Raw genomic sequence first — 26,213 nt, 5'->3', positions numbered from 1 at the left:
AATGCCAGAGAAATGCACTTAAAGAGTTGTCAAGTTTAAGAAATAAATAAAAAATAAATACTGTATTTATTTTTCTTTCTCAAGATATATAAAATATAATTTTTTTCCATGTTTTGTTATAATTTTTTATTGTTTTCTTATTATTTCACTTTTGTACCTTTTCTGCTTATACCAACTCAAATTTTGAATTTGGCGGGCTGCAACGTACGTTACAAATTCAAAAGTGCGACGAATAACTAAAATCATTAGAAGCAAACCTTTTCTAAAGCAAATGCCGTGATTTAATTTAATAAAAATTAAAGTACCAAAAACGAATATAATACTTTTATTCAAAACTATTTTCCCAATTCGGAATTTCCTTAATTGAGTTAAAACTTTGAATACCAACTGCCGGATTTTAGAGTTGCGTCGTGATTCGCCGTTCGAGAAAAAATTGTATGTTCCGCGCTATTTTGGCTTTTTGTGAATTTTTCATCAGGCGCTCAGGCAAAGCAGGCAGCGATTTGGCGTCTTTTCTGCACTATTCGTATTTACGGTCGAGCGCCAATGCAACACTGGGTGCGAGCGGGACGGCTCCATAGAAACATGGGGTGCGGCAAAAGCTGCGCACACCAGCCATCCCGCTCGCACCTGTGGCGGAAAGCGCTTGCGGCGAAAAGCACTCCGAAGACACTTGGGGATATCCGCCAACTAACGGTTCCTGTGCGCCTGGTGGGGATTACAATAATTCTACACCGAATGAGTTGTGCAATTTCTTTGAAAAAACTGCTTCCGTTTTGTTATATGTGCAATTTGTAGACGCGCGAAAAGATGGCTCGAAGGGATTTTGAAAAAGTAGGTTGGGGTTGAGGTTCATCTTTGGGGATTTTTTGGAGGATTTTTCGGAATATTTTGATGTTTCTTAAAAAAATTATCGTAAGGAAAATGCTTAAGATTTTATAAAGATGCAATTAAGAACTAGAATAGTTAATCGTTATAATAGTATTCCATTTATTAAAAATCTTTTTTTCCTAATATCAAACTTTGGTATTATAATTATAGAAAAAATTGTAGGTTCTTTGAAAAGTTTAAAATTATTTTAATTAATTTAAGTGTAATTACAAGCATTCACTTTGTGTTCTCATGTTTAATTATGAATAAATCATGGCTTAGCGTGGCATATAATATAATTTAAAATTACAACGTAACACTTTTGGGAGTTCCAAAAGTCAATCTTGAAAGTCATTATTTGCCAAATGGCTTATTAATTGCACTAGTGATTATTATAATTTTTTTAGAAAGTCATAAGATGAGTAATTATCATTGACTTAAGATATTTTCAAGCTAGTTGCGCTTAAGAAATAATTATAATTAAGACTAAATAGAACTGTAATTGACTGAGAAATTTAAAAATCTCGTTGACTTGCTGATTGCGGTTACTTAATTTGTTTACACAATCATTGCAGCAGGCCAATAAATAAATTCTTTTGTATAATGTGCCCACTAAAAAGCTGTTTAAGCTCTCTCGGTCGAACAAAAAATTGTATATAAAACGCTTACGCTCGGATCGGTTGACCCCCCAGTCCCCTTGAAACCCTCAAGCATCGTCGACCTGTTTCAAAACAAAGCAAATACATGTCGTATCGCCCTCCTAAAGCCATCGCCGATTTTCAGCGCCCAGCAAAAGAACTTTCAAAACTGTAGCTTCCATTCCATTGCTAAATTAACTTGCCAAAGTTGCGAGGCGGCCGCTTTTCGGTATTCCGAAACTTGAAAAAAGTTAAATCTGTCAAGTTCACCTCCGAGTGCTTTTATTAAAATAGCAAATGATATGGGGGCGAAGGGAAGAAAGGGGGGACACATTCTCGGGTTCTTCTCAGGTTCGCTACCTTAGGGGTCCCATTGTACCGCTAGCCCTTTCTCGCTCCGACTCCCTTTCCGGGGGGTTGACGTGCCTGTGGTCTCCCTCTATCAAAGTTTAAGTTCTAAACTTGTTCTGCAAGCTGCATCACTCAAAAAGAGGGGTTCCGTCCCTCATGCATTGCCCCTCGAGTCGAGTGAGTATTTAAAAGTTCTAGGGCAATCTAGAAGCACAATAAGAACTTTAACTGAAAGCCTTGCAGTAAAAAAGTTATTAAAAAAACGAGGTAATATAAAATATTAAAGAAACCTAAAAACGTTATACAATAGATTTGAAACCTGCAAGTTCCAATGATTTCAGAATGGCAAGAACTGGAAAGATCATTTAAGATCGCTGGATACAAATAATTTTGACTAAAATACAGACTTAGAAGTTTTCAAGGCTGATCGATTTCTTATAAAGGACATATGTATCTTTTCTTAAGAACTATTTATTGTATGATGTTATCTATGGATTAAAGTTTATTAAATCAAAAGCACCTCACACACACAGAAAGCGCTTGTTAATGCTTTTTTCGTGCTTTGCGGATTGAAAGTTTTATCAAAAAGCCAAAATGATGAGAGGGGTTGCGCGGGGAGCCTCGAATCATCCAGCATAAATAAACAGAACTAGAGTTGGGAGCATGTCAACATTTTTAAGTCGGTGATGGAGTTCTTAAAACATTGGTAATATCTCTTTTTCAATTAAGTAATCCTTAAAATAATTTGTTCATGATCCTTTTGCTCAGCACTAAGAAAACCAAGCTCCTTAAATGGTGGGTTTAGAAAGAACCCTAAATAATAAATATAATTTGGGAGAAGGCGTTTTTCTTGTGACTGCAAAGTATTTATTTTAAGCTTCGATATGGCAAAGGAATCGTTTATATTTGATTTGTAATGTTTCTTTAATTTATCAACCCAAGGAGGGAGATCATCTAAAACTTTTTGTGGGTCTTTTTTGTGTGACCAATGGAAGAATGAATTCGCCGATTATTGATAAAAACGAACATCCACAGGCAAGAAAAATGTTAAACTTCCAGAACAAAAAAAAAAAACATTCTCCCAACTGTAAACAGAACCTCAAATCCCTAGCTTAGAGAATATTCAAGCTTATCTTGATATAAGTTTGCTAAATTGAAAGAAAAATTTAAAAATAAAGCAAAAAGATAATATTAAATTACTGAATAACTATAAGGAAAAGAGTTGTTATCTCGTAATTCTTTATTCAAATTCCAAGCTTTGACAACAAGTCAAGTTCTTGCAATTCCCACTGAAAGATTGAAGAAGAAATGGTTGTTCAGCTTTTGTGCAAATGCGCTTTAAGCTTAAGTAGCAAAATAATAATTAATCACTGCAGGGGAAATAAAGCTTTAAAATTGATATTTAAATAATTAAAGTTATAGTTAAAGGGAAAAATAGTAATAGATAACCTATATAGGGTTGTCCAAAAACAACTCCGCTGCATCTGCTGCCTTTTTTCGCACTCTTTCTCGCATTTTTGCCCCCGCAACTTTGCTGCGTGCCAGTTGAGATGGCAATAGTGTGTGTGCGATTGCGATGGGGACAGAACATTGGCGCTACTCCTTTTCATGGGGCAAAACAAAATGGATTGCTCTTTAACTAAAACAGTTAACAGGCGACCAGAAATTAGAGCAGAGCATAACGAGCCCTGAGCAAACATTGCGGCATATATTCATCTCTTTCGTGCCCACACAGGCCATCCCAGTATCCATCTGGAAATTCTGTTGCCCTATTACAAAATTCACAAAACCGCTACGAATATAAGGCATTCACACTATTCACTCACTCGTACTCGTAATCGTACTCTTATCCTCCGTCCCCCTTTTTGGGGCGTGGCCGGTGTGGCGAGTGAGTTTGCCGAGTGGATTGAATGGGATTCAATGCGATAATGGTGGATACGTTGCGGTTCGCGCTCCTCTGGCGCCGATTTTTGTGTTGTAAAAAATGTTTGAACTGTTTTAAGTTTAAGTTTTAACGGTAACAGTAGAGCAGCAAAGTGTAGGAGGTTGACTTATTCACCGCAAGAGCGAGCGAGACGAACGGACGACAGTCCCGGTTGGAAAGAGAAGGGGAGATTGTGTGGCGAGGCCGTCACCTTGGCATTGAAATATGCCTACCCACACAAGCAAACACAAACAAGCACACGTGTGAGTAATGAGTGTTGGGGAAGGGGTGAGGGGAGTGAGAGGTACACAGTTCACTAACCTTTGTGCTCGCTCTGGCGTGGTGAATTAGGTTGTCATGTTGCTTGTGCGCGCGAGAGAGATGGTATGAGACAGAAATGCTAATTACCTGGCGGGAGCACATGAATGGGCAAACGGTGATGACCTTTGTCCAGCGGGAAAAATAGCTACTTTTATAGCTAACAAATAAAAGTGATCATATTTTTTTGGTTTTTTATCGATATATGTACTTGTGTATCTACATTGTTCGTTGTACAAATATATTTTCGTTACATAAGAAGATGCTCTTTATGAATTAAGTTAAGCTTTAAAGTTAAAATAATAATATTAAAAATAAAAATTACAGATAAGGATTATTTTGGTATCTCTTAATTATAAATCGAAAAACTATTCGGCCAATATTTAACAAATTGTAAGGTAATGATAAATTTTTTTTTAAATAAGGACGGAAATTAAAATAATTACGTTTACCAAAATTTTGAATAAATTAATAATAAATAAAAACAATTTCCATAAACTTTTAATCTCCAAAGTTTTTAAAAATGGCGCTCAAATATTTGTTCAAGTGTAATGTTTTTTAAACATGTTTTTCAAGAAAGTTTCAAAACGGTTTTGGACGAACTCTTTTGAAATTTTTGTTGATTTTTAAGAATTGTATATTGTTTAAGCAAAGCTATCAGCACTGTGAGCTAAAAAGTTGTTGTAGTTTTTTGGTTATGGTCTGCATGTTGCTTATCTCATTGTTGTTGCTGCTTCTGCTTTTAGTCGTGATCACGAGTTGTTCCCCTTCTTCTTCTTCTTCTGCCTGGGGCCGTCAAATGTGTTTCAAAGTCAATGTCGTGCGAGTGCGAGGGAGACGAACAGCCCTGACCCTCCGCCCCTTATTTCCTCCCCTTGGCCCCACCACCACCCACTTTTTGTTTTTGTTTGGCAGTGGTGTGCGTGTGCTCTCCGAGTTACAGTCGTTGTTGTTGTTGTTGCTGTATCTCCTGTTTGTTTCTGTGTTTGTTTTATCATTCTAAGTGGTTGTTGTTGCTGGCGCTCCCGTCCATTACTTAGAACCTTTTTCAGTGTGCGCATGAACAAAAACAAAACGGCAAAATAAAAAACGTAACACACCACAAACACACACAACAAACCAAATACGGGTGTGTGTATGAGCGAGTATCATCATCATCAAGTGTCGTCGGCAGAATCGGAATCGGAACCAAAAACCCCTCGCAAAAAAAGGGAGCTTGCTGTTCGCCTATTCGAAAATTTCACTAAAAATTGTTTGCACTCTCTCGCCGGGCATGAAATGAAAGTATCCTTTTGGCGACGCCCCCCAGCAAAACACCCGGAATACCCAGAAGACCCAGAGTTCTTCCGAATTAAGCTTTTTCAGTGCGTTCCTGAGGGTGGTGTGGACGGATTGTCGTTCTGTCGCACCTGTTGGCCAGGTGGATTGTGTCAACTTTGCCTCTAAGCTGGAGAATATCGATTTGATATGTGGGTGCTCGCATGCAATTTTTTTCGGGAAGAAAAACAGAGGCGTTGGGGTGGAAAAAATGTTGTTGGGGAAAAAAATTTTAAACCGAAGGTTGGGTGGAAGTGGGATTTGGGATTTAGGAGGAGAATTTAGCTCTAAGGGTGTGTTTTATCTTTTACCCCTTCAAGGGTCGAAAACTTTTTTTGGAATCTTTAGATTCAGAAAAATCTGAAGAATTTGAATTGAAATCCATTCCTAAAGATGACATTTTAAAATAACTTACTCATAATATCAGAACCCTTATCCTTTTACAACAAGAAATACAAACTTTCTAGATTCGGAGAATTAAACGTTTTTAATAATGGTTATTAAAAATCATAGTTTCCCATAAATGTTTAAAAACATATGTAGTACCAGGTGTCTATTCCCAAGTATTATTTCTAAATCCGTAGCCCCTGTTATCTGACCCAATGAACCTACTTAGTACCCCTATACATCCACTTAAAATCCCCTAGTACTTTGAGCTTTACGTGTATCACAAACTTAAGCACATGTAGACGCCACATAAGCACTGATATACCCCGCTTTCTTCCCCTGCCTTCCCCTTACAAAATCCAGACCGATATGGGGGCTATAGCGTGACGTAACAAATAAGCGGAACAGCGGAAAGTGTGAGTGAGAGAGCTCCGCCCGAGGAAGCGAGATGGCAGCTCATTTGACTGATACGGCGAAACAAACACGAGTGTACACAAATGGAATGCCTGGTAATCGGATTTCCCCGCACACCCCATTGAAATGAACAAGCCGCCGCCCCACCGTGGCACCTGTTGCGTGATTTCTGATCTCCTGCTACGATAGTCAAGACTTCCCCATGTCGGCGTGTGTGCGCTGCGACTAAAAATGTGGAGGTCCCCAATTGGAGAACGGGACCTTGAGAAGGTCTCTCGAGTGGTGCTACGATTTAGTGGTGGTGGTGGTTGTGGTGGGGCTTTTGCCCCTTAACATAGTACCGTCGTCTTTATCTAACACCACACCACTTGGTTTCCATTTCCGTTCCGTTCTTCGGAGAGTGTGAGTTGTGGGGGCCTTCTCCGCATCTTCCCCATCGCATAAGGAGGTGGACCAATATAACATGTATGCTCCCCATTTAGGCGGGCGCCTCTGCTCCGCTATGCTATGATTTCTGTTAGCCCGCCCTGCTAGTAGCCATCTTTTTCGATTTTTTGCCCAACAAGACAAAAACGAAAGCGCAGAAATCAGAAAGCAGTGAATTCCCCGTATGGCAGTGGAAATGCACTGAGGAAATCGATTAGAAGATTTACTAGCAACGAATTTTAGGAGAATTTGATATTATCCTTTTGTTCTGGGTAATATGCTTTGGGATATTAAAGTATTATCAATCTAAACCTTCAATACAACACTAGTTTTTAGGTTTATATAGCTTAAAATAAACTGGTAACCCTTAGCTATTTCCGCTTTTCGTTCCTTATAGGTTTGTAGATCTTCACCTTATCCTCCTTAAATAAAATGAGATATTTAAGATAAACATTAAATATTTAACGTCATTTTCAAGATACTTCCTCACACCTCCCTAAAGTTAAAATTTCTTAAGAGCTACTTAAGATCTCAAAGAAAGCACCCGACTTTTTCTCACCGTGGGCGATCGAAGTGGTAATGGAAGTGGGTTCCGACTGTTTATTTTATCTGGTTTTCTGGCCATGGTCTGGATGAGGATGGTGGCCTGTTGCCTTCGCTGCGGTTTTGAATGCACGTCGGGAGTTTCGGTGGCTTTGCACCGCCGTGGTGCTCGAGCACTTCTGTTTTCCTGGTGTAATTAAGCAAACGAAATATAATAATAATAAATTATAATTTTAGAAGGCGTGCCTCGAACCCGAAAAGTGGCTAGAAACCTCAAAGCGACCACCACTTTAGGCAATTTCTGTCGGTAGCGCGACGTTTGTGTGTTTAAAATATAAACGAACAGGCTCCAAGAAATGGCGCTATAAAAATTTGAAATTATAATGCGAAAATGGAAAATGCCGGGGTGTTCAGGATGAAGAGTGGGTTTTTTGTTATGTTAATTTTTACAGCCATGCGGCAGCGAACCACCCAATCGATGTTAGCAGAGGGACTAGTACACCCAGCGAACCGAACACCCAAACCAAAAACTGAAAAGAAACCAATCCCAACGCGAACCGGGGCCAAACCTGAAACCCAATCCTCGGCTCCACTCGAAGCCCCTGCTCGAGCTCCCGGTTCCAGTTTCCCAGTATCCCAGTTTCCATATTTCCCAGTTGCCAGTTCCCCAGTCGGGTGCCCAAGTTGTCGGCCAGACTTTTGCTATTTCTATGACAACTTGGTAGCTCTTGGGTAACTTCTAATGATTTTCTATGCCCGCCGCTGTTAAGGAGTCGGCCCCGGCAAGTGGGGAAGCCCCATTATCTGCCGCCCTGGGATCCACTCTCGGTTGGATGTGCTCGGTGTGGTTGTGAAATGTACGTTTTCGGTGGAGTTTGCGTCATGCGATGTTAATGGAACAGGCGATCAGAGGTCTCTAAGCGGATGACGTAACACGTAACGGCACAAACGGCGCAACGGAGCGAACGAGACGGCGATACGCGCGAGACAAGCAGAAGGGGAGGGAGGGGGAAGGTCGTACTCAAAAGTCTAGACTGTCTGTGTGAGAGTGGGGCCAATGTACTCGCGGTCAGTGCATTGCACCCTTCTCATTCCAATCTCTTTCTTCCCGCTCTTCGCTCGTTCTTTGGGTTTGAAAAAAAGAACAAAAACAAGAGGTGGGGAGAACATATGGAGTACAGGAGAGACAGGACGCTATGAGATATATTATGCCCCCTATAAGGAGGGTTCTGATGTCATGCGCATGATTATTAGTAATATTAGATCGTGTATTTAAAATGTATCTAAATTATTTAAATAAAATTGAATTCAAGTAGAAGTGAATGGTACAATATTATATCATATTATAATGAAACCGAACCACTCTAAACTAACAATTGCCTATTTTTTCGTTGAGTAATTTACAGAATGTTAACGTTTCCAACAAATGTTTCAATTAGTTGTGTATTTGCTTGTTTCCCATTTTTTTACCATATTTGTTTGATGCCTTCTCTGTTGCCAAGTCAACTCTTGCTATTTAGGGCTCTTGTAGCAGCTGCTTTGTGCTGCAATTACGCCAACGTCATCATGCTCGTACGGTGTGCAATTTCTTCTATGTGCACGTAGCTGCACTTATCTGCTTCTGCTCCCCGCTACCCCCTCATGGTACACAGAAAAAAAATGGAGCTAGTCATCAAAGTGGTTCATTTTACATAACCTATTGAGCCAGGTATTAGCATTGACAGTTTTTAATATTTCCAACGACCTCAGTTCTTTGTTGTTGCAGCAGATGCTCTACGCTCTAATCCAATATTCATCTATTCACACCATAAAATATTTAAAATGTAAATATGTATCTACACCAAAAAAAAAATTATATGATCTTTTACTGATACATATTTTACTTATAACATCGGAGTAAGTATAAGGAAAGCCTTTAATTATAATTTTTTAAATTTGAACTTTTTTAAGTTTTAGGACTAGAACACATGCTAATCATATAATACCATCTCTATGAGAGTAAATCAATAACTGGTCTCGAAATCCATCAGTTTCCGAAAAATGTAAATACCTAGTCCGAAATGGTATAGGATACTATAAGTCCTCACATCGCATTAGTTTTTTCTTTGTGTATGGCGGCTCTCTGTGTTTGTGGTCTATGGGTGTGAGAGCAAGAGAGTGTAAGAATCGTGAGGATGGTGTTTGGGGGCAGGGGCATGGTGAGGGGGTGGTGCCTAGGGCTCCTATCGCCGCCCCCTTTGGCTTTTGTTGGTGGATTCGGATGTGGATGGATGGAAAACTGTATGCCCCTGCGCGCTCGCACATTTGAAAAGTGCATCGAGTGCAGCGAGTGCATCTCCCGACGTTCAGCCATCTGCCGGCCGAAGAGCAAAAAAAAACTGAAAAGAAAAAAAACGCAGAAAACCGAAGCCTAGTTCGGCGAGCCTAGATCCGAGTGGTTGGGAAAACTCTTTCGCTTTTCTGTTAGACGATCTGCCCCGCCGGGCGGCAAATGCAACTGCAAGCCTAGTTGCAACTTGCAACCCACCTGTGTGCAACTCCAACTGGTTGCATCTATGCATCGTGCGCCTAGGAAAATCCTGTCCATAGTTTTCCCCCAAAACGGAAAACTCCATGGCGCATAGAAATCAACACCTGACCCCCGAATAGAATACCCCCCTCGATCCGAAATTCATGATTAAACTCGGATTTCGCTGGCGTTGCACCAATGAAAAATGGTTGAGAGAAAAAGTTTGAAAAAAAAACGTTGTATGATTTTTCTTCGTCAATATTTTGTAACAGAGGCGCAGCACCGATGCAAAAGCGGCTCCTCTGCTTTGAACGAAATGAAATGCTTGTGTAACGAAATAAAAATGCATGACCAGAGGGAGGGAGATGGCGAGCAGTCAGCGCCAACGGTTCCCCTTCGCCGTCTCCCTCTCGCATTGCAGTCACTGCCCCAGTTTTGCGTTGGTGTGCGTGTGAGTTGTTGCCTTTTTCCACGCGAGCAAGCGAGGTGGAGATAAACAGAACGAAAGAAAGAGCAAAAGAGCAATGCATTTTAAAGATTGCCTTGGTACAGTGGGGTCGGAACCTAGTTGAATTTGGAAAGAAAAAATATACATTTATTTATTAAACTTCATTTATTTCAGCTTAGAACTTTTAAAAAACATGAGTTTATTCTTTCTGAACAGTTATTACTAATTTACAACTAGTTCCTAACATAATTTACTACAAGCTAAATACAAACTTGTAAACAGAAAAATTACGCATACGACTAGTAAGCCTAGGCAAACATATGTTGTTTAAAACCTTTAATAGGAAAATAGTGTTAAAAATAGATTTCATAATAACAAAAAACTTTCAGGCCAGTTCCAATTCACCAAAAATTTTAGTTAATTGTTTATGAACATTTTGTAATATTACGTATACGACTTGTTTACCAAGTAAAATTTATGTTTTTACAAGTTTTGATCACTTCATTACTAGATATATTAATCATTGTCAATCAGTTTTATAATTTTAACTGTTTATCGTGAACTTTTTGTAATATTACGTATACGACCTGTTTTCCAAGTAAATTTTATATTTTGAAGTTTTGATGACTTATTTACTAGATATATTAACCATTGTCAATTAGTTTTATATTTATTATTGCTTATCTTTTTACGATAGTTTAGCAACGTACGTCCCACTGTGCGAGTGCAAGGTTCCTCTCCGAACCCACTCTCTCCCTCTCCCATTGCATGTGTAACTGCAGTCAAGCGAGACAGAGACGGCAATAGGGGGAGCCAGAAAAAAAAAGACAGGGGTGGTGGCAAGGGGGTCGAGGGCAGTGCAAGTGCATCGGAATCGTATCGAAACTGCCCACCAAGTGCAGGCTGCAAACTGTGCCCCCACTCGCCAAAACACGAAAACAGCCCAGAAGACGAAGGCGCACTCAGCGGCGTACAGAAAAGCAGGGAAGCATTCAGCGCTGCACGCGTATTGGTGCATACACAGTGGTGTACGGTGTGTGTTAACATTGTATCGCAGATTTGTGCAAAAATCTCATCGCGAAACGGTGGGCGCACCTGCTCCGCCCACTTTTTGTTTTTTTCGAAGCGTAGCTCTCTCTCTCTCTCGCTCGCTCTTGCTTTTTTTTGCAATTGCATCGCTTGGCTGCGAAATCTGGGCTCCTTTTCCCAATGTAACACAACCATGCACCATGCGAGCGAAGATTGCCCCTAGGGTCCATTACGACACATATGTACGCTGCTGCTTTTTACAGGATTTCGTAAGGGGGATGGGATTAAAAAAGGAAAAAATCCAAATAAGATGGAGTAAGCCAGTGTCCATATTACAACTCCACCTTCTCCTGCCAGCCCATAGTGGCCCCCCTGTAAATGTGCCGCTCCTGCTGGTTTTTTGTTGCTTCTTTTTTCCTCTTTTGTCGAGCTGCGTGCACAAAAGTAACAAAATGTACTGAATGCCAACAGGCTCTCAGTTTCGTGGAGAGCAACGATTTTACATTACGCTGTTCTCAGTACGGTACACGCGCTCATTGCGCGATGCCCCCTCCCCCTCGCGCTCTCTCCTTTCCCATTCCTCACCCACTGTGCGAGTGTGTGCGTTATACTTGCGCTCTGGTTCTCCCCACTCTTGGAGCTTCCCTCTCCCCCACGGATTATAATGACTCCACTCCACACCCCTCTTTTGTGTTTTTTTTTTGTGGTTCGCCTTTGGCGGGGTCTTTGCTCTCGTTTGCTTTATCATTCTTGTTTTTGTTGCTGCTTTGATGATGCGCTTCAGTGTCTGTGTGAGAAAGAGTCAGCGAAATGCACTGCAGCTGACCAAAATTGCAAGTGCATTTGCATTCTCTCTTTACAGTTCTGAAAGAGATGGGTTCTTAAAAACTAAGGGAAATTCTAAGAGATTTATATTTGAAAAAAATACTTAACATTGCAATCCGAAAAGCGAGTACATTTTAAGAAATACTTATTTTTTAAAACGATGTGTGACTTTTTTATTATTTAGTAAACTAGTTATACTAAAATTTAATCAGTATTGGTTATAACCTTCTCGGGATGACTTCGCACCTTAAAGCATTCTTTTGGAAGGAATCTACAATGTAAGATATTAATAAATATATTTATTAAAATTAAAAATTTTAAAAATTTGTATAATACCTATGGATTACAGGGGATATCAAATTCGAGTCGAGAGTCTTGATATCTGTGGGTTTAGTTACCAGAGAGACCAGAGAACCCACAATGACCACTGTGAGAACTCCTATGGGGTTTATCCAATGGTACGAAAGACGGTACAGTGGAAACACATCCTCTTCGTCCACCCAAACATTTTCTGAGATTGTCGTATTACCCAAGCATCCGTCTACGGACACCGGAAGTCGTTGGGAATTTAGTTGTCCCGATGCCGCAGCAACCTGGGATCCAAAAGATATCCATCCTGTTAGGAGAACGCAGGTGATTCCTCCCACCGCTGCGCCCATGGTATTCGCCCAGGGAACCAGCATTCCCAGGGTAAAGATTCCAAAGGTGGAGCTAGCCGCTAGGGCCGCTAACGAAATGGAGACACTAAGGATCCCACTCACCTTCTCCAGGAGAAATACCATGGCAAATGATACGATTCCCAGGATAACGACGCTAGACTTTACCAGAATCGTCGATGCCCGTTCGCCTGGCTGCATTTTAAAGCAACCACGGACTATATCTTGAAGAATCACTAGCGATGTGGAGTTCAAATACACGGAGAGGGAACTCAAACTGGCTCCAAAGACACCGGCAATAAAAAGACCGGGCATTCCGTAGATGTGGCCCAAATTATTTACCACGAAAAGGGGCACCAGTTGGTCGTCGTTCTGCAAGGAATCAACGATATAACAACGTAATCAAAATTAGTTTGACTTATTTTCTACTTACCATAATTAAACCAGCACTCAAAGGATCACAATCCTTGTAGGCATCAAAGATAAGTAATCCCAAAAAGCAAACAACGGAAGTGAAGAAGACTGCCCAATTACCATGAAGGCGATAGCAGTTCTTGCCATTTTCAAAGAAGGCAAAGACATATAACGATGTACCACCGTCTGGTTTACCGCATTAAGTGAGGTCCAAAAGAAAGTTCCACCGATTATAACGCTCCAAACGGTCTGACGAGCATATGGAGAGGGATCAATATTAAGAAATATAAGACGTCCGCCCTGCTTCAACCCTTCAAAAAACTCATCTCCATCTTCGATGTAACATGTTGCCAAAAAAGTTACAACCAGAACAGAAACAAACATGATCACAACCTGCCAGATATCGGTATGGACCACTGCTTTTAGGCCGCCCTGCAAGTATAGTATCCCCAAATGAACGTATAAGAATAAATAAATATTCCACCTTCCTACCAATAAAGTATAGATAACGCAGACCACTATAGTTAAAGCTTCTATAATATATATATTGAGTCCGGAAACTGTAAAAAAAATAATAGAGGTAACCTATGTTGTAGTTTTCAGATTTAGAACTTACCCTGATTTAGAGCTAGAGCAGGAAGATACGCTAAAAGAGGTAAATATAAAATCTGAAATGGATTTATTTATTAGTAAAGTGTCAATATTTTTGTAACTAAGTTATACTAACCACATCTAGTACAAAAATGATCGAAACTATGCTTCTAATAACCGAGTGAAAACGCATGCCCAAGTACTAGATATTAGTTAAAGTTAAATTTAAAGAATTTTACAGCATATTTTGGATGTCAGTACCTCGTACGATGAGTTAACTTGAAGAGCCGAGAACACAGGCAAATAGACATAGGATACTACTAGCCCTTGGAGAATAATTGCTACAACAGTAAGACAATACTGGGTGCCATAGTTGTAAATTTCTGAAGGAGTTCCTATTATTGCAATGGCAGATAAACAGCTGTAGTTATAAAAATAAGAAACGAATGTTAAAAAAGATCACAGATAAGCTCACCTGGCTATCAAACTCATTCCAACGGGGAAAACTTTTAGATTGCGCGATCCCATCAAATACTCGTCCATCTTTTTAGATCCAAAGATCTGATGGGATCTTGCAGGCGGCGTATGTTCCGATTCCTTTTTGGTTTTTCTATATTTATCAAACAAAAAACAAGCTAATAGGTTTGGTCGATATGATTTTGAAAGGTATTACACCCTTACTCACTTTATGAACCCGAAATACAGACCTATCGCGATGGATATTATGGTCACACCGAGAAACACAATATAGTCAACGGTCTCGAATCTGTAACTGTCCATCCTTGGCGGTTTCTTCTTCTGTAATGACGGTTGAAATGATTTAAATGGCACGTGGAGATTCGAAAAAGCTTTTAAGGGTTATCTGAGATACGCTATCTAGGGTAGACGCTATAAAAGAACATCTAAACAGTAATCTCCTATCTAAACGCCTATTTCAATTTTATTGATGGTTAAAAATACTATTTTTATAGAGTTTGTACGCTTTTATTATAGAAGCGTGCTCTGCTTCAACGGAAAAAATGTTGGATTTTAATGTGAATTATAAATTGTCATTCATAGTTTTGCCATTTAAAATTTTTTACTTTTTTTTATTCGAGGGAAATTCCGGCAGTGGTAGAAGGAAGCTTATTTCAGAAAGAACAAAGTTTCTTTTCTCTATAAATACATTTATATAGACATTTCTTGTTTTAAGGTGACTAAAATATTACCACGCATAGTCAACATATATACACATATTTCAAAGACAAATGGATTTCTACATAACTCTACAATTATTTAATCTTAAGTGATACTGGAAATATCCTTGGTTGCCTTCTCGGGATGTTTGAAACATTCTTTAGGAAGAAATCTGAAAATTAAAGAAATATTATCAGACCATCTAAATAATTAATTTAAGCTTATTTTACCTATGGATCACTGGAGATAACAACTTGGAATCGAGAGTCCTGATATCTGTGGGTTTGGTCACGAGAGAGACCAGAGCACCCACAACGACAACTGTTAGAACTCCAATGGGGCTTATCCAAAGGTACGAAAGACGGTACAGTGGAAACACATCCTCCTCGTCCACCCAAACATTTTCAGGGATGGTCACATTGCCCACACAACCTTCAACGGACACAGGAAGTTTAGGGAGACTCAGTTTACCTGATGCCAGAGCGATTTGCGATCCAAAAGTTATCCATCCGGTTAAGAGAAATCCGCACAATCCTCCCACTAGCGTGCCAACGGTATTCGCCCAGGGAACCAACATTCCCAAGTTAAATATTCCGAAAGAGCAACTAGTTGCAGTAGACATTAGCGATACGCAGATGCTCAGGATGCCACTAACCTTTTCCACTATAAATAGTGAACTAAAAGCTATAAGGCCCATTATAACAATACTAGACTTAACAATAATTGCAGATGCCTTTTCGCCTGGCTTCATTTTGAGACAGCCACGGACTATATCCTGAAGAACCACTAGGGAAGTAGAATTGAAGGCTACAGATAGGGAACTTAAGCCAGCTCCTAAGATACCGGCTATAAATAGACCTGGGATTCCATAGATTTGGCCAACGCTCTGAATCACGAAGAGCGGCACAAGCTGATCGTTATTCTGCTCAGATAAATAAAAATGCATTACTTAAGTTATTTCTTAAATATTGCATACAAACCTGTATAAGTCCTGCGCTCAATGGATCACAATCCTTGTACATGTGAAAGATTAGCATTCCCAAATAACAAAGAAGGGCATAAAATATAACAGCCCCAATCACAAAAAAGGCAATGGAATTTCGGGCCATTTTTAAAGAAGGCAAGGACATATAACGATGGACTATCGCCTGATGCACCGCATTATTTGAGGTCCAGTAGAAAGTGCCACCGATTAGGACAGACCAAACTGTATTACGGACATATGGCGATGTATCAATGTTGCCAAACGTAAGTCGTCCTCTTTCCTCCAATTTAACAAATAATTCATCTAGGTTGGGTATATAACAAGTCGCAAGTATGGCGACAACCAGAACTGATAGAAACATGATTACCACTTGCCAGATATCGGTATGGACTACTGCTTTTAGACCGCCCTTCGGGTAAAGTGTTTCATCGATTATAAAACAGTACATAAATTAAGAATAAGTAATTCCAAAATTATCTTACCAACATGGTATAAATAACGCACGCCACAACAATTAACGCTTGTATTATATAGATATTAATACCGGAAGCTGTGATAAAGAAAAAATAAATGTGTGTATGTTACTTATTTAAAGGTCATTTAGATAAAACTTACCCTGATTTATCGATAAAGCAGGAACGTAGACAAGAAATGGCATATATAGTATCTGAAAGGGCTTATTTATTAGTACAAGTTTTAATTTTTTTGTTTAACTAAGTTTTACTAACCCCTTCGATTACGAATAGTATAGATGTTATGCTTTGTATAATCGAGTGAAAGCGCTTTCCCAGGTACTAGATATTACGGAATATGATAAAATCATTTATAAGAAAACTCCAAGGGCACTAACCTCATATGATGAGCACACTCGAAGTACCGAAAACACAGGCAAATATATATAGGAAACAGCTAGTCCTTGAATGACAATTACTACGACAACTAGACTGTATTGTGTGCCATAATAATAAATCTCTGAAGGGGTTCCTAGCATTGCAACGCCCGAAATAAAGCTGGAAACAAGAAAGAAACATAAGAGAAATACAAGATTCGATCTTGATTAGTTCACCTGGCTATTAAACTCATTCCAACCGGAACAACTTTCAGGTTGCGCGAACCCATGAGATACTCGTTCATCTTTTCCGATCCCAAGTTCGCCATGGATTCTTCGGAAGAAACAACGCTTGGCGTGGTGATTTCTGCATTCTTTTTGTATTTTCTGCAGATTTTAAAAACCCATAAATTAATTTTAAAGTTAACTTCGATATTATAGATTCTACTTACTTTATCCACCCAAAATAAAGTCCTGTGGCGATGGATACTATGGTCACACCCAGGAGCACAGTGTAGTCAACGGCTCCGAATCTATAGCTGTCCATACTTGCCGGCATCTTCTGCTATAATGTGGATAAAACATGGCAATCGGAGCTGAGACTGGCAAAACTTGGTCTTTAAATCGTTATCTAGGGCCACTATAGAGTGAGGGTTATAATCACCTTATCAAACACTAAAGATTTTCATCAATGCCTTTTTATTGCTAGAGTATACACAAAGATAAGGGGTTTCTAGATACTGACATTAATAGGTTTAATAGGTTAAACAACAGATTTCTTACCGCTTCCATTGAGCGCTTAATTTGAATTGTATATTCAGCGATTCGGGTTGTGTAAGCTAGAGCACTATTTCCGTCGTGATATAGAGAAGCTCTTGTGAAAAAATAATATTTCTCTATTTTCAAAAACTATATACACATAGAAAATTTAACGTTGTTTTAGACTTTGTTTTTACTTATATTCCTTAAAGTTTTTATTTTTATGTTATTGATCAAAATTTGTACTTCGATTTAAGACACTAATAATGCCGGCCATAATTAAACTATGATTTATTGTATATTAGCTGTAACCATTAATAATTTTCAGTGCATCATTTAATTTGCTCTATAAATAAAACTATCTTGTCGGTCCACGGTCTTAAAATCACAAAAAGTCGTAAATCACGATAAATATATAAGACTCTCAAACAACATGTGGAAAACTTTCCAAGAAAATAAATTTAAAACCATAAAAGTAAAAACTTTAAAGAAAGTTTCCCAACTTTGGTCAAAATTAGATCCGCCCAATGGGTTTAATAAATGAATACTAATAATATTAAAATTCGAGAACATTTATTTAAATTCAAAACTTTTGTAGATTATATTTTTTACATTCTTATTTAAAAAGTTTATCTTTTATTTTTTGCTTGATATGTTTGCGTTTCTTTTTGTTATGATATTTCCAATTCCATCATTTAATTGTATATACGTTTCAAAAGTAGAGCCTACCATTTTAAACGTTTAAATTATATATTTTCTTATTCTGTAAAGTTTTTTACTTTATGTAAGAAGAATTTCAAGAACTCGTTTTCTTCTCAAATTTGATATGTATTTTTTTTAAAATGTTTTAAAATCGTTAAAGGTTTCTCCTTAAATTTTATAGTTTACTTTAAAAAGCTGATATGTTTATGATGTTATTTTTCATTTTTTCTTCTAAAAGTGAGAGTTTTAGCTTATAGGTTCTTAAAGGCTAACAAGTGCTCCATTGATATGTATCGTTTTCGATTTGTGGATCAACAAGTTGAATGCGACAACTAAATTTCAACTAAGTTTAAAAAGATAACATCGCTCAAAAGCGGTCGTTTCCTAGTTTAGGATATTGCTGGACTCGTACTCCTCCATTTTCGGGTGGCATCTTAACTACTTATCACAGTTTGAAACGGGATCTCCTACTTGTCCCCCTCCTGGGGCAATTAAAACTCCCCAGCTTTTGGCGGATTTATAGCCCCACAAGCTTCCTTAAAATTGGTGGCATTCAGTGGACTAAAGTAATCCTCGTGCAGAAAGCGAATGATGTTCTCTATGGGACACAGATCGGCTTTATTTCCCCTGGAATCCCTCGTGACCCGTAGGCTCTTTCCGCCCTCGCAAAAATCTATTTGCTGGGTGACATCCTTGCCGTTATAAACCACACGAAAATAGTAATCCGTGTGCGCTTCACTTCGATAAACTTCGAAAGCTAGTCTCGATGCATAGGCTATAGTTTGACCCTGGCTGGTGATAATTCCCAGGGCAGCTGTTAGATATTGCATAGTGCAATCATGTCCAGAATATAGCACAAACTTTGTCCTATCCCCGGAGATCATCTTAAGCATATAGCTGACTATGTGACGGATCATTCCATAGGATCGTAGCAGTCCGGATAGTTTGTAGTACGAATGGCCAGCGGAGCGTTGGGATAGCTCATCGGCAAAGGACATCAGGGTGTCCACATGGGTGGGTTCTACGCAGCCCTCTTGTGATTCATCTGCCTGCAGGGCAGGATTTCCATTTTCCACCTCGGGGGAGTCGGGCTCCAGCTGGGTTTGTCCTTCCTAGAGATAGATAATTATACAAATCAAGATCTTACGAGTTCTTAAATACTTACCTGTAACAGATTGGCAGCCGTTTCATCCTGATCTATGTTAATCACATCTACCAGCTCTTGATTGGAGTTCTTCTTAAGTGGTTTTGGTGTGGAATTCTGCTTTTTCCTGCGACATGGCAGAGCAGCATCATGGCACAGAACGGTCAGCAGGGCATCCACCACTTCGAAGGGATTACTAATGCCATTGGGAGTGTGTTGCAGTATGGTGCCTCCTATCCACTGCATCACTTCCAGGACATCGGCACGTTTCAGCAGCTGCTTATCGCCCATGGCCTCCAAACGTTTCCTGAGCAGCGCCGACTGTGGGCAACTGCATTCCCCAAAACAGAAAGCCATGCTGTGAGATTCCCGGACATTTAGAGCCAACCATTTATCCGCCGGAAGCAGGGAGAACAACATGGCCAAAGCGGATTGGAAGGTGCGACGATAGCGAGTGGTGAAGACCACCACTTCATCCGAATTGAGAAGCGTGTGAGGCGTGGTTTCTACTGAAGCACGATTGGGATTGGGTTTGAGCAGCAAACCCAGAGGATGAGCATAAACCTGGTGCATGATGTCGCCTACGTGAAGCAACTGCGAAATGCCCCTGGCAAGTAAAAATGGGAAGTCCAATTAATATAGGAATTAAATACTGTTCCCCCACTCACTTGTAAGTTAGTTGCCCTAGAGGACAACCACGTTCTGTGGCCGGCAGCAGGGGAAACCCATGAAAAGGTCCCACCTTGTTCCAGTACATATGATTCGAGCCCGAAGCGGAGCTGCTCGAGTTGTACAAAAAGCTGCGATATCTAAAATAAAATTATTTTACTCAATGATTACTGTTTTGAGGAGGAGCAAGGGAACCCACCTGTTGACCAGGTTATCTGTGCCACCACCACCCACGCCGCAATTAATGCCAGCACTGCGGACATGGGAAATGGGTCCTCGATCCCCGTGCCTGATGACCAGGAGCACTCCCTGAAGCTTCCAACCCTCCAAGATACCGCCATCATCCAAACGCTGGAGCTGAGGCAGTGGAGCACAGCGTTCTCTGTACTTGGCAAATCGTTGAGCAGTGGAGGATGCCAAGGTTTCGCCGCCCAAGGAACTGATGGTGCCGGAAGAACTGGGTCCAAAAACTGAGCCACCTCCTGAAACCGACTCAACATTGCCCATGTAGCGATACATTCCTGAAAACATAAATTAAGGGATTTAAAAGATGTTCATAAAAATCACTGGCTAATCTTTAATTGAAACCACATTTTAAAGATTATTTGGTATAGACAATCACTTTTTTGCAACTTGAATGTTAATAATATGGGTTTCTTTCATCAAGAAAATATTTTTTATACTTATTACTCACCCGCTATAAGTAAGAATATCCAGACGCTGAGCAACACATAGCAGTAGAAGGCACGATGTTGGGTGGCCACACGCATCAGTTCCTTGAGCAGCCTCATCCTGGCCAGAAAATCCGGCTCTTACCTGCTGCCCCCTAACCCCACTGCTCCTCCTCGGCATCAACTCGTTGGGCGGCACTCTTGGAGGGTTCCTGCTGATGAGATAGCTTTGTTATGTTCCTTTCCAGCTCTGAATAAACCTGGGAATAGCTCCGCTTCACGGGGAAAAAGTTTTGACAACTTGATGAAGAAAAACCTGGTTCAAGCGTTTACGTGGAGCACGTCCAATTATCAGGGCATGCGCACTGGGGCTACCACGTTATCAGCTGTTTGGACAGGGGTGCTGGACAAAGGGGGATATTTTTATGGTGATACCATATAACAATGCAATTGATTTAGGAATATATAATTTCGCCTTTCACACCCATAGGTAAACTCCTTATAGTTTTCATTATAAGCTTAGCATCAAGCTCGAGTGCACTCTTTAATAACAATCTCAGTGTTCCCAATACATTTGTGGCTTTGGCTCAAGGCAAAATAAATATGCGTAAACTGTTTACCGACTGAAAGGCGGGGCTTCGTTCGCCTTTTGCAGCCGGCTTAAATATAGTGTGGGTAAATAAATGTATATTCTGGCAGATCGGCGGATCTTGGTGGTATGTTAGCTATGAGATTAGTTCCAGCCTAATCCTGGGCAGCAGTCAGAGCCAGAACGGTGAAGCGCACTTCGTCGGGATCACGGGACATGAACTCCTTGCACACCTTGGCCGCATCCTTGACGAAGGTCTCCTCCGAAGTTGGTCCATGTTTGATCGGGAAGGATTTGCGCCCGTCCAGCTCGTACAGAGTGCCCTCCTTGTTCACCAGGGCGATAAAGTGATGGATCACCGTCTCGTGCTCGGCGGCATTGGTCTGACCCTCTTGGGCCAGAGCCTGATGGTCGGCGGTGAATTCCTGGTCGGTCTCTAAGGCCTTGCCACGCTCCTCCGGCGAGAGCGAGGCTGTCTTCTCCAGGAAGCTCTTCAGTACACCGCTGTCAATGTCAACTCTGGAAATACCAAGGTGTTTTGGATATAAGAGAAAGGTATTAATAATAATAAAAGAATTAAAAATGCCATAAAAAAGGTTGTCTATATTAACTACGTTTGACTTTTAGAGATTTAAATAATTTGGTATTATTAGTTTAGTTGTAATTGTAAAATAAAATGATGCAATGAAACATTATTTTAATGAGTAACGAGACTTTCAAACTTTGGAGCCTTTCTGACAATGCTTATTTTGTACTAAATTTTCTTTAGTAGTCAAATGATTTTGATGTAAGTGCTCTTAAGGGTTAAAAAATAAAATGTTTTTCAAATTATTTGCCTAAATAACAGTGAAATAATTATAGACAGTTAAATAGATCTCGTCCAATAACTTAAGCCATATTACCAAAATCATGGGAATACTTCTGGTCTTTTAAAATTAAAAGAACAAAGAAAATATTTATAAATTTTTTTTTATGGTTCAACCTACTCTTTGTTGTTGGCCACGCTGTGGATCAGGGCCACGGTGCCACAGGCGTTGTGGGTGAACTGGCGCATGTAGAACAGATCGGCGGGATGCTGCTCCTGCACCTCCTTAATACGTTCGTGCTCCTCGGCGCGATGTTTCTCGTACTGAAAACAGAATCCAAGTTGTTAAGGAATGACCAATATTACATATTCTTGGGAAAACCCACAGATTCGCTGCATGGGAAGAGCAAAATGAACGCCTTCACGGGACGCGGAATCCATTCCAAGGTGTCCTCCTCCAAACCGATGACGTCAGTTACCGACCAGGCCGGCGACACGCCCAGTTTATGTATGTACTTGGTCAGAACCTGGGAATGGGAAAATTTAATGGCGTCTTTTCTTTTTCACTTATTTTCCGAAAGGAAACCGACATTTTCGCAAAAGCAACAACAAAGAAGTTTGCAAAAGCTGCAAGTACCGAAAGTCGGCTTTAAATGGCTAATTTGCTTACCTCGGGGTTGGATTCAAGAGGCGTCCAGGTCGACATTTTTCTGGAATTTAGCTTTACTTGCGTTCTGAGTGAAAATTCAAAGGAAAATGAAGGATTTGTCTGGGACAATTACCGGCACTTTTGTGAGCTTACAATTTTTGGACTGGGGTGTGTAAGCACTGGTTCGGTCAAAATATATCGATGTTTAATGTGACATATCGATGGCTATTTTATTTATGTTTAAACGTTTATATTTTAATAAAATTTGGGTGTGAGCTAGGGAAAATGCACGCTAGTAAATTTATTAGTTGTTTCTTTCATCACATCTTTTATTTATTTAATTTGTAAATGCAAAAGAAAATATTTAAAATGGTAACCTATCGATGCTTAAATTAATGAGTGTTGTAAAACGCTATATCTAAACTAACATTTGTTTAACATTTCACAGAAAAGTGGTGTGTACTCACTGACTGAGGTAAACAACATTTCACATTGTTTACAAAATGACCAAAGCGAATAAAACCCCGCAAAAAGCCGGTGAACCCAATATAAATGCATCATTGACACCAGTTCGATGTGAGTTGTCTTAAAGTGTATGTTGTACTCTTTTTTTATATATATTCCAAGCAGATCTGGACAGCCCCCGCCTGCAATCGCCCACAAGTCATGACTCCAATTTGGCCACCTGCAAAACGAGATTGGAGACCATCGTTAAACAACTGCAGGATAACTACGCCAAATGGCAACTGGCCCAGCAGCGGGGCACCGCCATTTGCTACTCCATCGAGGCCAAGAAGACCAAGTGCCTTGAGAAAAGCCAGGACGATGTCGTAACCTCCAGTTATCCGGACGATCTGCTTTTGCCCTGCAACAAGTTGGCCATCATAGCCTCGATTTTCGGTGATATAGCAAATAATACAAAGGAGATTCTGAGGCAGCTGAGAGCTATAAGTAAACTACCAGGAGCTACAGCGGATACGATATTCTATAGGTCCTGGAAGTTGCCGCAGTTCGTGGCCTTCACCAAAGAACTAGCAGAAAGATATGAACAGGAGGCCCGAGTCAAGAAGGAAGTTGCCGGTAAGATGGCTTTCCTAATCTCTGTATACTTAAAATAATAATTTTTGTGTACTTAATCCATTCTCTATCAAAATGTCTTACTATTCCTGAATATGAAAATAAGAACTCCATAGTTAATTATATTTTATAGTTATTTTAACCATTATTTTCTTAATTTTTATAGAAAACATTGCTCACTCGACTGAAAGGAGTCAGCTCATCGCGTTCACAACTTTATGGGAGTTTCCCGAGCACGTGGATTCCTATGTCCAGTTGGGTTTTCTCCTCTTCGCAGAAGAAGTCAGCTTAAGACAATAAATAAATCAATTTTAAACTTGTTAATACAACTTTTATGTTCATGGTGGGCAGTAAAACTTCATTACAGCTTGAGATTTTGCGAAAGCTTAACCGAAAAATATGTAAATTCTATCAACTTAGGTACTATAAGAAAGTGGAAATGCAGCTATTAAATGCTTCGTTGTGGGTTCATTTAAGTCTGAACCGAGATCCGCTCCAGTCGAGGAGCGCTGTGGAATTTGGTCCACCACCAGAACCAGGCACACGAGAATCCCACGGCCAAGGTGGTGAAGTACAAAACGGTGGCCAGGCTGAACTTTTTCTGTATTGAGAAATTAGGGAAATTTCAATAGGTTTTCTATCTATAACATATGTATAATATTAACCTTCTTGTTGCTCTCCTTGGCCTGGACTTCCTTCTGGCTCCTCGCGTTCTGGGCATTGGCTTCCATTTTCTTGAGATCCTGGGCTATCTCCTCCGTGATCTGCTTGACACTCTTCAGGGTTTCCAAGGCAAAGCAACTAGCATAGCGTTTGTCGCCCACGACGACGTCCTCCGGTGTGGAGATCTGCAGCTTATAGTTGGTGACCGCCAAGGAGGCGCGCAGCGACATCAAATGGCTGCCGGCATTGCCTAGGATCTGATTGTTATAGGCCTTGGCCTCCGGTTGGCTACGAAGGTACTCGTAACTGGGGTCCTGATTGGGCATCTTGTCGAACATCTCCAAGAGCTGTTTACGCTGCGTTTGCGACTTGAAGCCAAAGAGTTCCAAATCCTCGTCAGTGAGGGAGGCCAAGTCCCGGTAGCTAATGTTCTCTTCAATAAGCTTGTCCACACAGCTGCTGGCGTAGTCCATTTCTACATTGGTGGAGGACAGCAGACCACTGAGGATCTCCCGCTCGCGACGGCTGTCCTGTCGAGCCTTTTGCCGGATCCACGGACGCCGCTCGTTTCCCAGAAAAGCTTCATCCAACTCCTGCTGATGCGTCCGTGTGTGGAAGTCCTTCTTGGCATCGAACTGAATGGCCGGCGGCACTTTGGCCATGGCCACCAAAGGCACATTCTCCGCGGACATGGTGTGCGTCTTTATTACCTTAATCTCTGTCACTAAGGGCAATTAATTCTCCATTTAAATGCAATTGCGCTAAGATGAGATGGATGCTGATAAATGGCAGGCGTTTTCCAACACTTGAGCAGGGGTGGTCAAGAATTTTTAACAGCAAATGTTACGGTTAACTGTAAATAGAAATGTTTCACTAAATGTAGTTAATATTTATTGCATGGTAGATTAAAAAATGTTAAAAAACCTATAAAGAATCCTCCCAAAAGCGGAGTTACCTTGCCCATCACAAATAAACACATTAAATGCTTAACATTTGTATTTAAAAATATAACAAATAGGTAAATTGTACAAGGTAAAGCTTCTTAACTGTCCTTTTTGTCAGTCGATGGTCTGTAGACTGGAGCACTGGTGGTGGCCGCCTCCTGCAACTTCTTCATAAACAGGGCCTTTCGCTGATCATCGGCGCTGAGTTTCTCACCGGAAACAGAGGCTTTGATGCGTTCTATTTTCTCGGCATTCGGCTCCGTTAGCACCATCAACCCATAGCCCATGCCACCGAAGCCAATCAGCCACAAAACGGACTTAAAATAGGGATTACTAAGCATTTTGAATGGTTCCTCTCCTAATCGCTCTTCTTCAGGGCGCTCCAATAACTCGCGTCCGCCTGTCGCACTGTACTATCTCCCACGATTTCACCAATTTTGTAGTAGTAATCCAATACAAAGGGATAGTTTTCGTGAATATGCTGACGGAACTCTGGAAAAAAGGATAATTATTCACAATCCGAATACTTATATAAAGATCCTCTCACCTCGATTTGTGTTCATGCGATAATAGACACCGTAGCTGGCCGCAAAACAAACTGCCTCCAGTACAAACAAGGTCTTGGCACTTCCCTTAATGAATTTCCAAATGGCTGGCTTCGGGGTTTTGGGCAGCATTATAAATGGGAGTTAAAACAAATTAAACACGTTTGCTTTCTAAAAAATAAAACAATATTGCTTACGCAGGTAGCGATAACTTCGATAACAGGTTGACAAAAAGTGTTGGTGAACAACACAAAACAGCTGTTCAACCGGCTAGTGTGTGTGTGGGTGTGCATCTTCTTCTTCTTATTCAGTGCACTGTTTATCTCACGTTTTTGTTTTTGCATAC

The 26,213-nt window shown here is 40.4% G+C and overlaps 8 protein-coding genes across 9 annotated transcripts; 1 reads left to right on the top strand and 7 right to left on the bottom strand.

The window, feature by feature from the left end:
* Positions 1-12,149: 12,149 nt before the first annotated feature.
* On the bottom strand, positions 12,150-14,477 carry LOC108009649 (sodium-coupled monocarboxylate transporter 2). Its single transcript, XM_017074166.4, is given in 10 exon segments — positions 12,150-12,270; positions 12,336-13,027; positions 13,089-13,180; positions 13,183-13,501; positions 13,562-13,629; positions 13,686-13,737; positions 13,797-13,862; positions 13,922-14,081; positions 14,136-14,270; positions 14,346-14,477. Coding segments are annotated over 10 exon segments (1,746 nt in total). The 5' UTR covers positions 14,441-14,477; the 3' UTR covers positions 12,150-12,203.
* LOC108009044 (sodium-coupled monocarboxylate transporter 1-like) lies at positions 14,346-17,255 on the bottom strand. Its single transcript, XM_017073050.4, has 9 exons — positions 17,103-17,255; positions 16,888-17,037; positions 16,672-16,831; positions 16,550-16,615; positions 16,437-16,488; positions 16,304-16,371; positions 15,817-16,230; positions 15,067-15,758; positions 14,346-15,008 (listed from the first exon to the last, which is right to left on the bottom strand). The coding sequence occupies exons 1-9, from the start codon at positions 17,207-17,209 to the stop codon at positions 14,942-14,944; spliced, it is 1,776 nt and encodes a 591-aa protein (XP_016928539.4). The 5' UTR covers positions 17,210-17,255; the 3' UTR covers positions 14,346-14,941.
* A 710-nt stretch (positions 17,256-17,965) lies between these two features.
* Positions 17,966-20,966, bottom strand: LOC108005171 (2-phosphoxylose phosphatase 1). Its single transcript, XM_017068349.4, has 5 exons — positions 20,619-20,966; positions 20,124-20,445; positions 19,924-20,064; positions 19,277-19,862; positions 17,966-19,223 (listed from the first exon to the last, which is right to left on the bottom strand). The coding sequence occupies exons 1-5, from the start codon at positions 20,713-20,715 to the stop codon at positions 18,603-18,605; spliced, it is 1,767 nt and encodes a 588-aa protein (XP_016923838.3). The 5' UTR covers positions 20,716-20,966; the 3' UTR covers positions 17,966-18,602.
* A 134-nt stretch (positions 20,967-21,100) lies between these two features.
* On the bottom strand, positions 21,101-22,816 carry Uch (Ubiquitin carboxyl-terminal hydrolase). The gene is made up of 4 exons (XM_017071236.4): positions 22,660-22,816; positions 22,376-22,516; positions 22,171-22,313; positions 21,101-21,703 (listed from the first exon to the last, which is right to left on the bottom strand). The coding sequence occupies exons 1-4, from the start codon at positions 22,693-22,695 to the stop codon at positions 21,340-21,342; spliced, it is 684 nt and encodes a 227-aa protein (XP_016926725.1). The 5' UTR covers positions 22,696-22,816; the 3' UTR covers positions 21,101-21,339.
* Positions 22,817-23,073: 257 nt separating this feature from the next.
* Positions 23,074-24,035, top strand: LOC108008056 (uncharacterized). Its single transcript, XM_017071841.4, has 3 exons — positions 23,074-23,214; positions 23,269-23,718; positions 23,882-24,035. Exons 1-3 carry the CDS (start codon positions 23,142-23,144, stop codon positions 24,013-24,015), a joined length of 657 nt encoding a protein of 218 aa, XP_016927330.3. The 5' UTR covers positions 23,074-23,141; the 3' UTR covers positions 24,016-24,035.
* Positions 24,036-24,043: 8 nt separating this feature from the next.
* On the bottom strand, positions 24,044-25,183 carry daed (daedalus). Its single transcript, XM_017071832.4, has 2 exons — positions 24,381-25,183; positions 24,044-24,316 (listed from the first exon to the last, which is right to left on the bottom strand). Exons 1-2 carry the CDS (start codon positions 25,068-25,070, stop codon positions 24,188-24,190), a joined length of 819 nt encoding a protein of 272 aa, XP_016927321.3. The 5' UTR covers positions 25,071-25,183; the 3' UTR covers positions 24,044-24,187.
* Positions 25,184-25,356: 173 nt separating this feature from the next.
* On the bottom strand, positions 25,357-25,663 carry LOC108021358 (uncharacterized). The gene has a single exon (XM_017090044.4). It carries the CDS (start codon positions 25,661-25,663, stop codon positions 25,421-25,423), a length of 243 nt encoding a protein of 80 aa, XP_016945533.1. The 3' UTR covers positions 25,357-25,420.
* Positions 25,357-26,211, bottom strand: LOC108021357 (protein CEBPZOS). 2 transcript variants are annotated; one of them, XM_017090041.4, is made up of 3 exons: positions 26,065-26,211; positions 25,870-25,978; positions 25,357-25,814 (listed from the first exon to the last, which is right to left on the bottom strand). In XM_017090041.4, exons 1-3 carry the CDS (start codon positions 26,209-26,211, stop codon positions 25,681-25,683), a joined length of 390 nt encoding a protein of 129 aa, XP_016945530.3. In that variant the 3' UTR covers positions 25,357-25,680. The 2 variants fall into 2 exon arrangements, with proteins under 2 accessions (XP_016945530.3, XP_016945531.1); XM_017090042.4 differs by lacking the exon at positions 26,065-26,211 and having other exon boundaries at positions 25,870-26,058.
* Positions 26,212-26,213: the final 2 nt, after the last annotated feature.

This window comes from Drosophila suzukii, chromosome 2L (assembly GCF_043229965.1).
Source record: "Drosophila suzukii chromosome 2L, CBGP_Dsuzu_IsoJpt1.0, whole genome shotgun sequence".
Classification (NCBI taxonomy): Eukaryota; Metazoa; Arthropoda; class Insecta; order Diptera; family Drosophilidae; genus Drosophila; species Drosophila suzukii.
The sequence above is the reverse complement of the archived record's forward strand: the minus strand, read 5'-3'. Positions and strand labels throughout refer to the sequence as shown.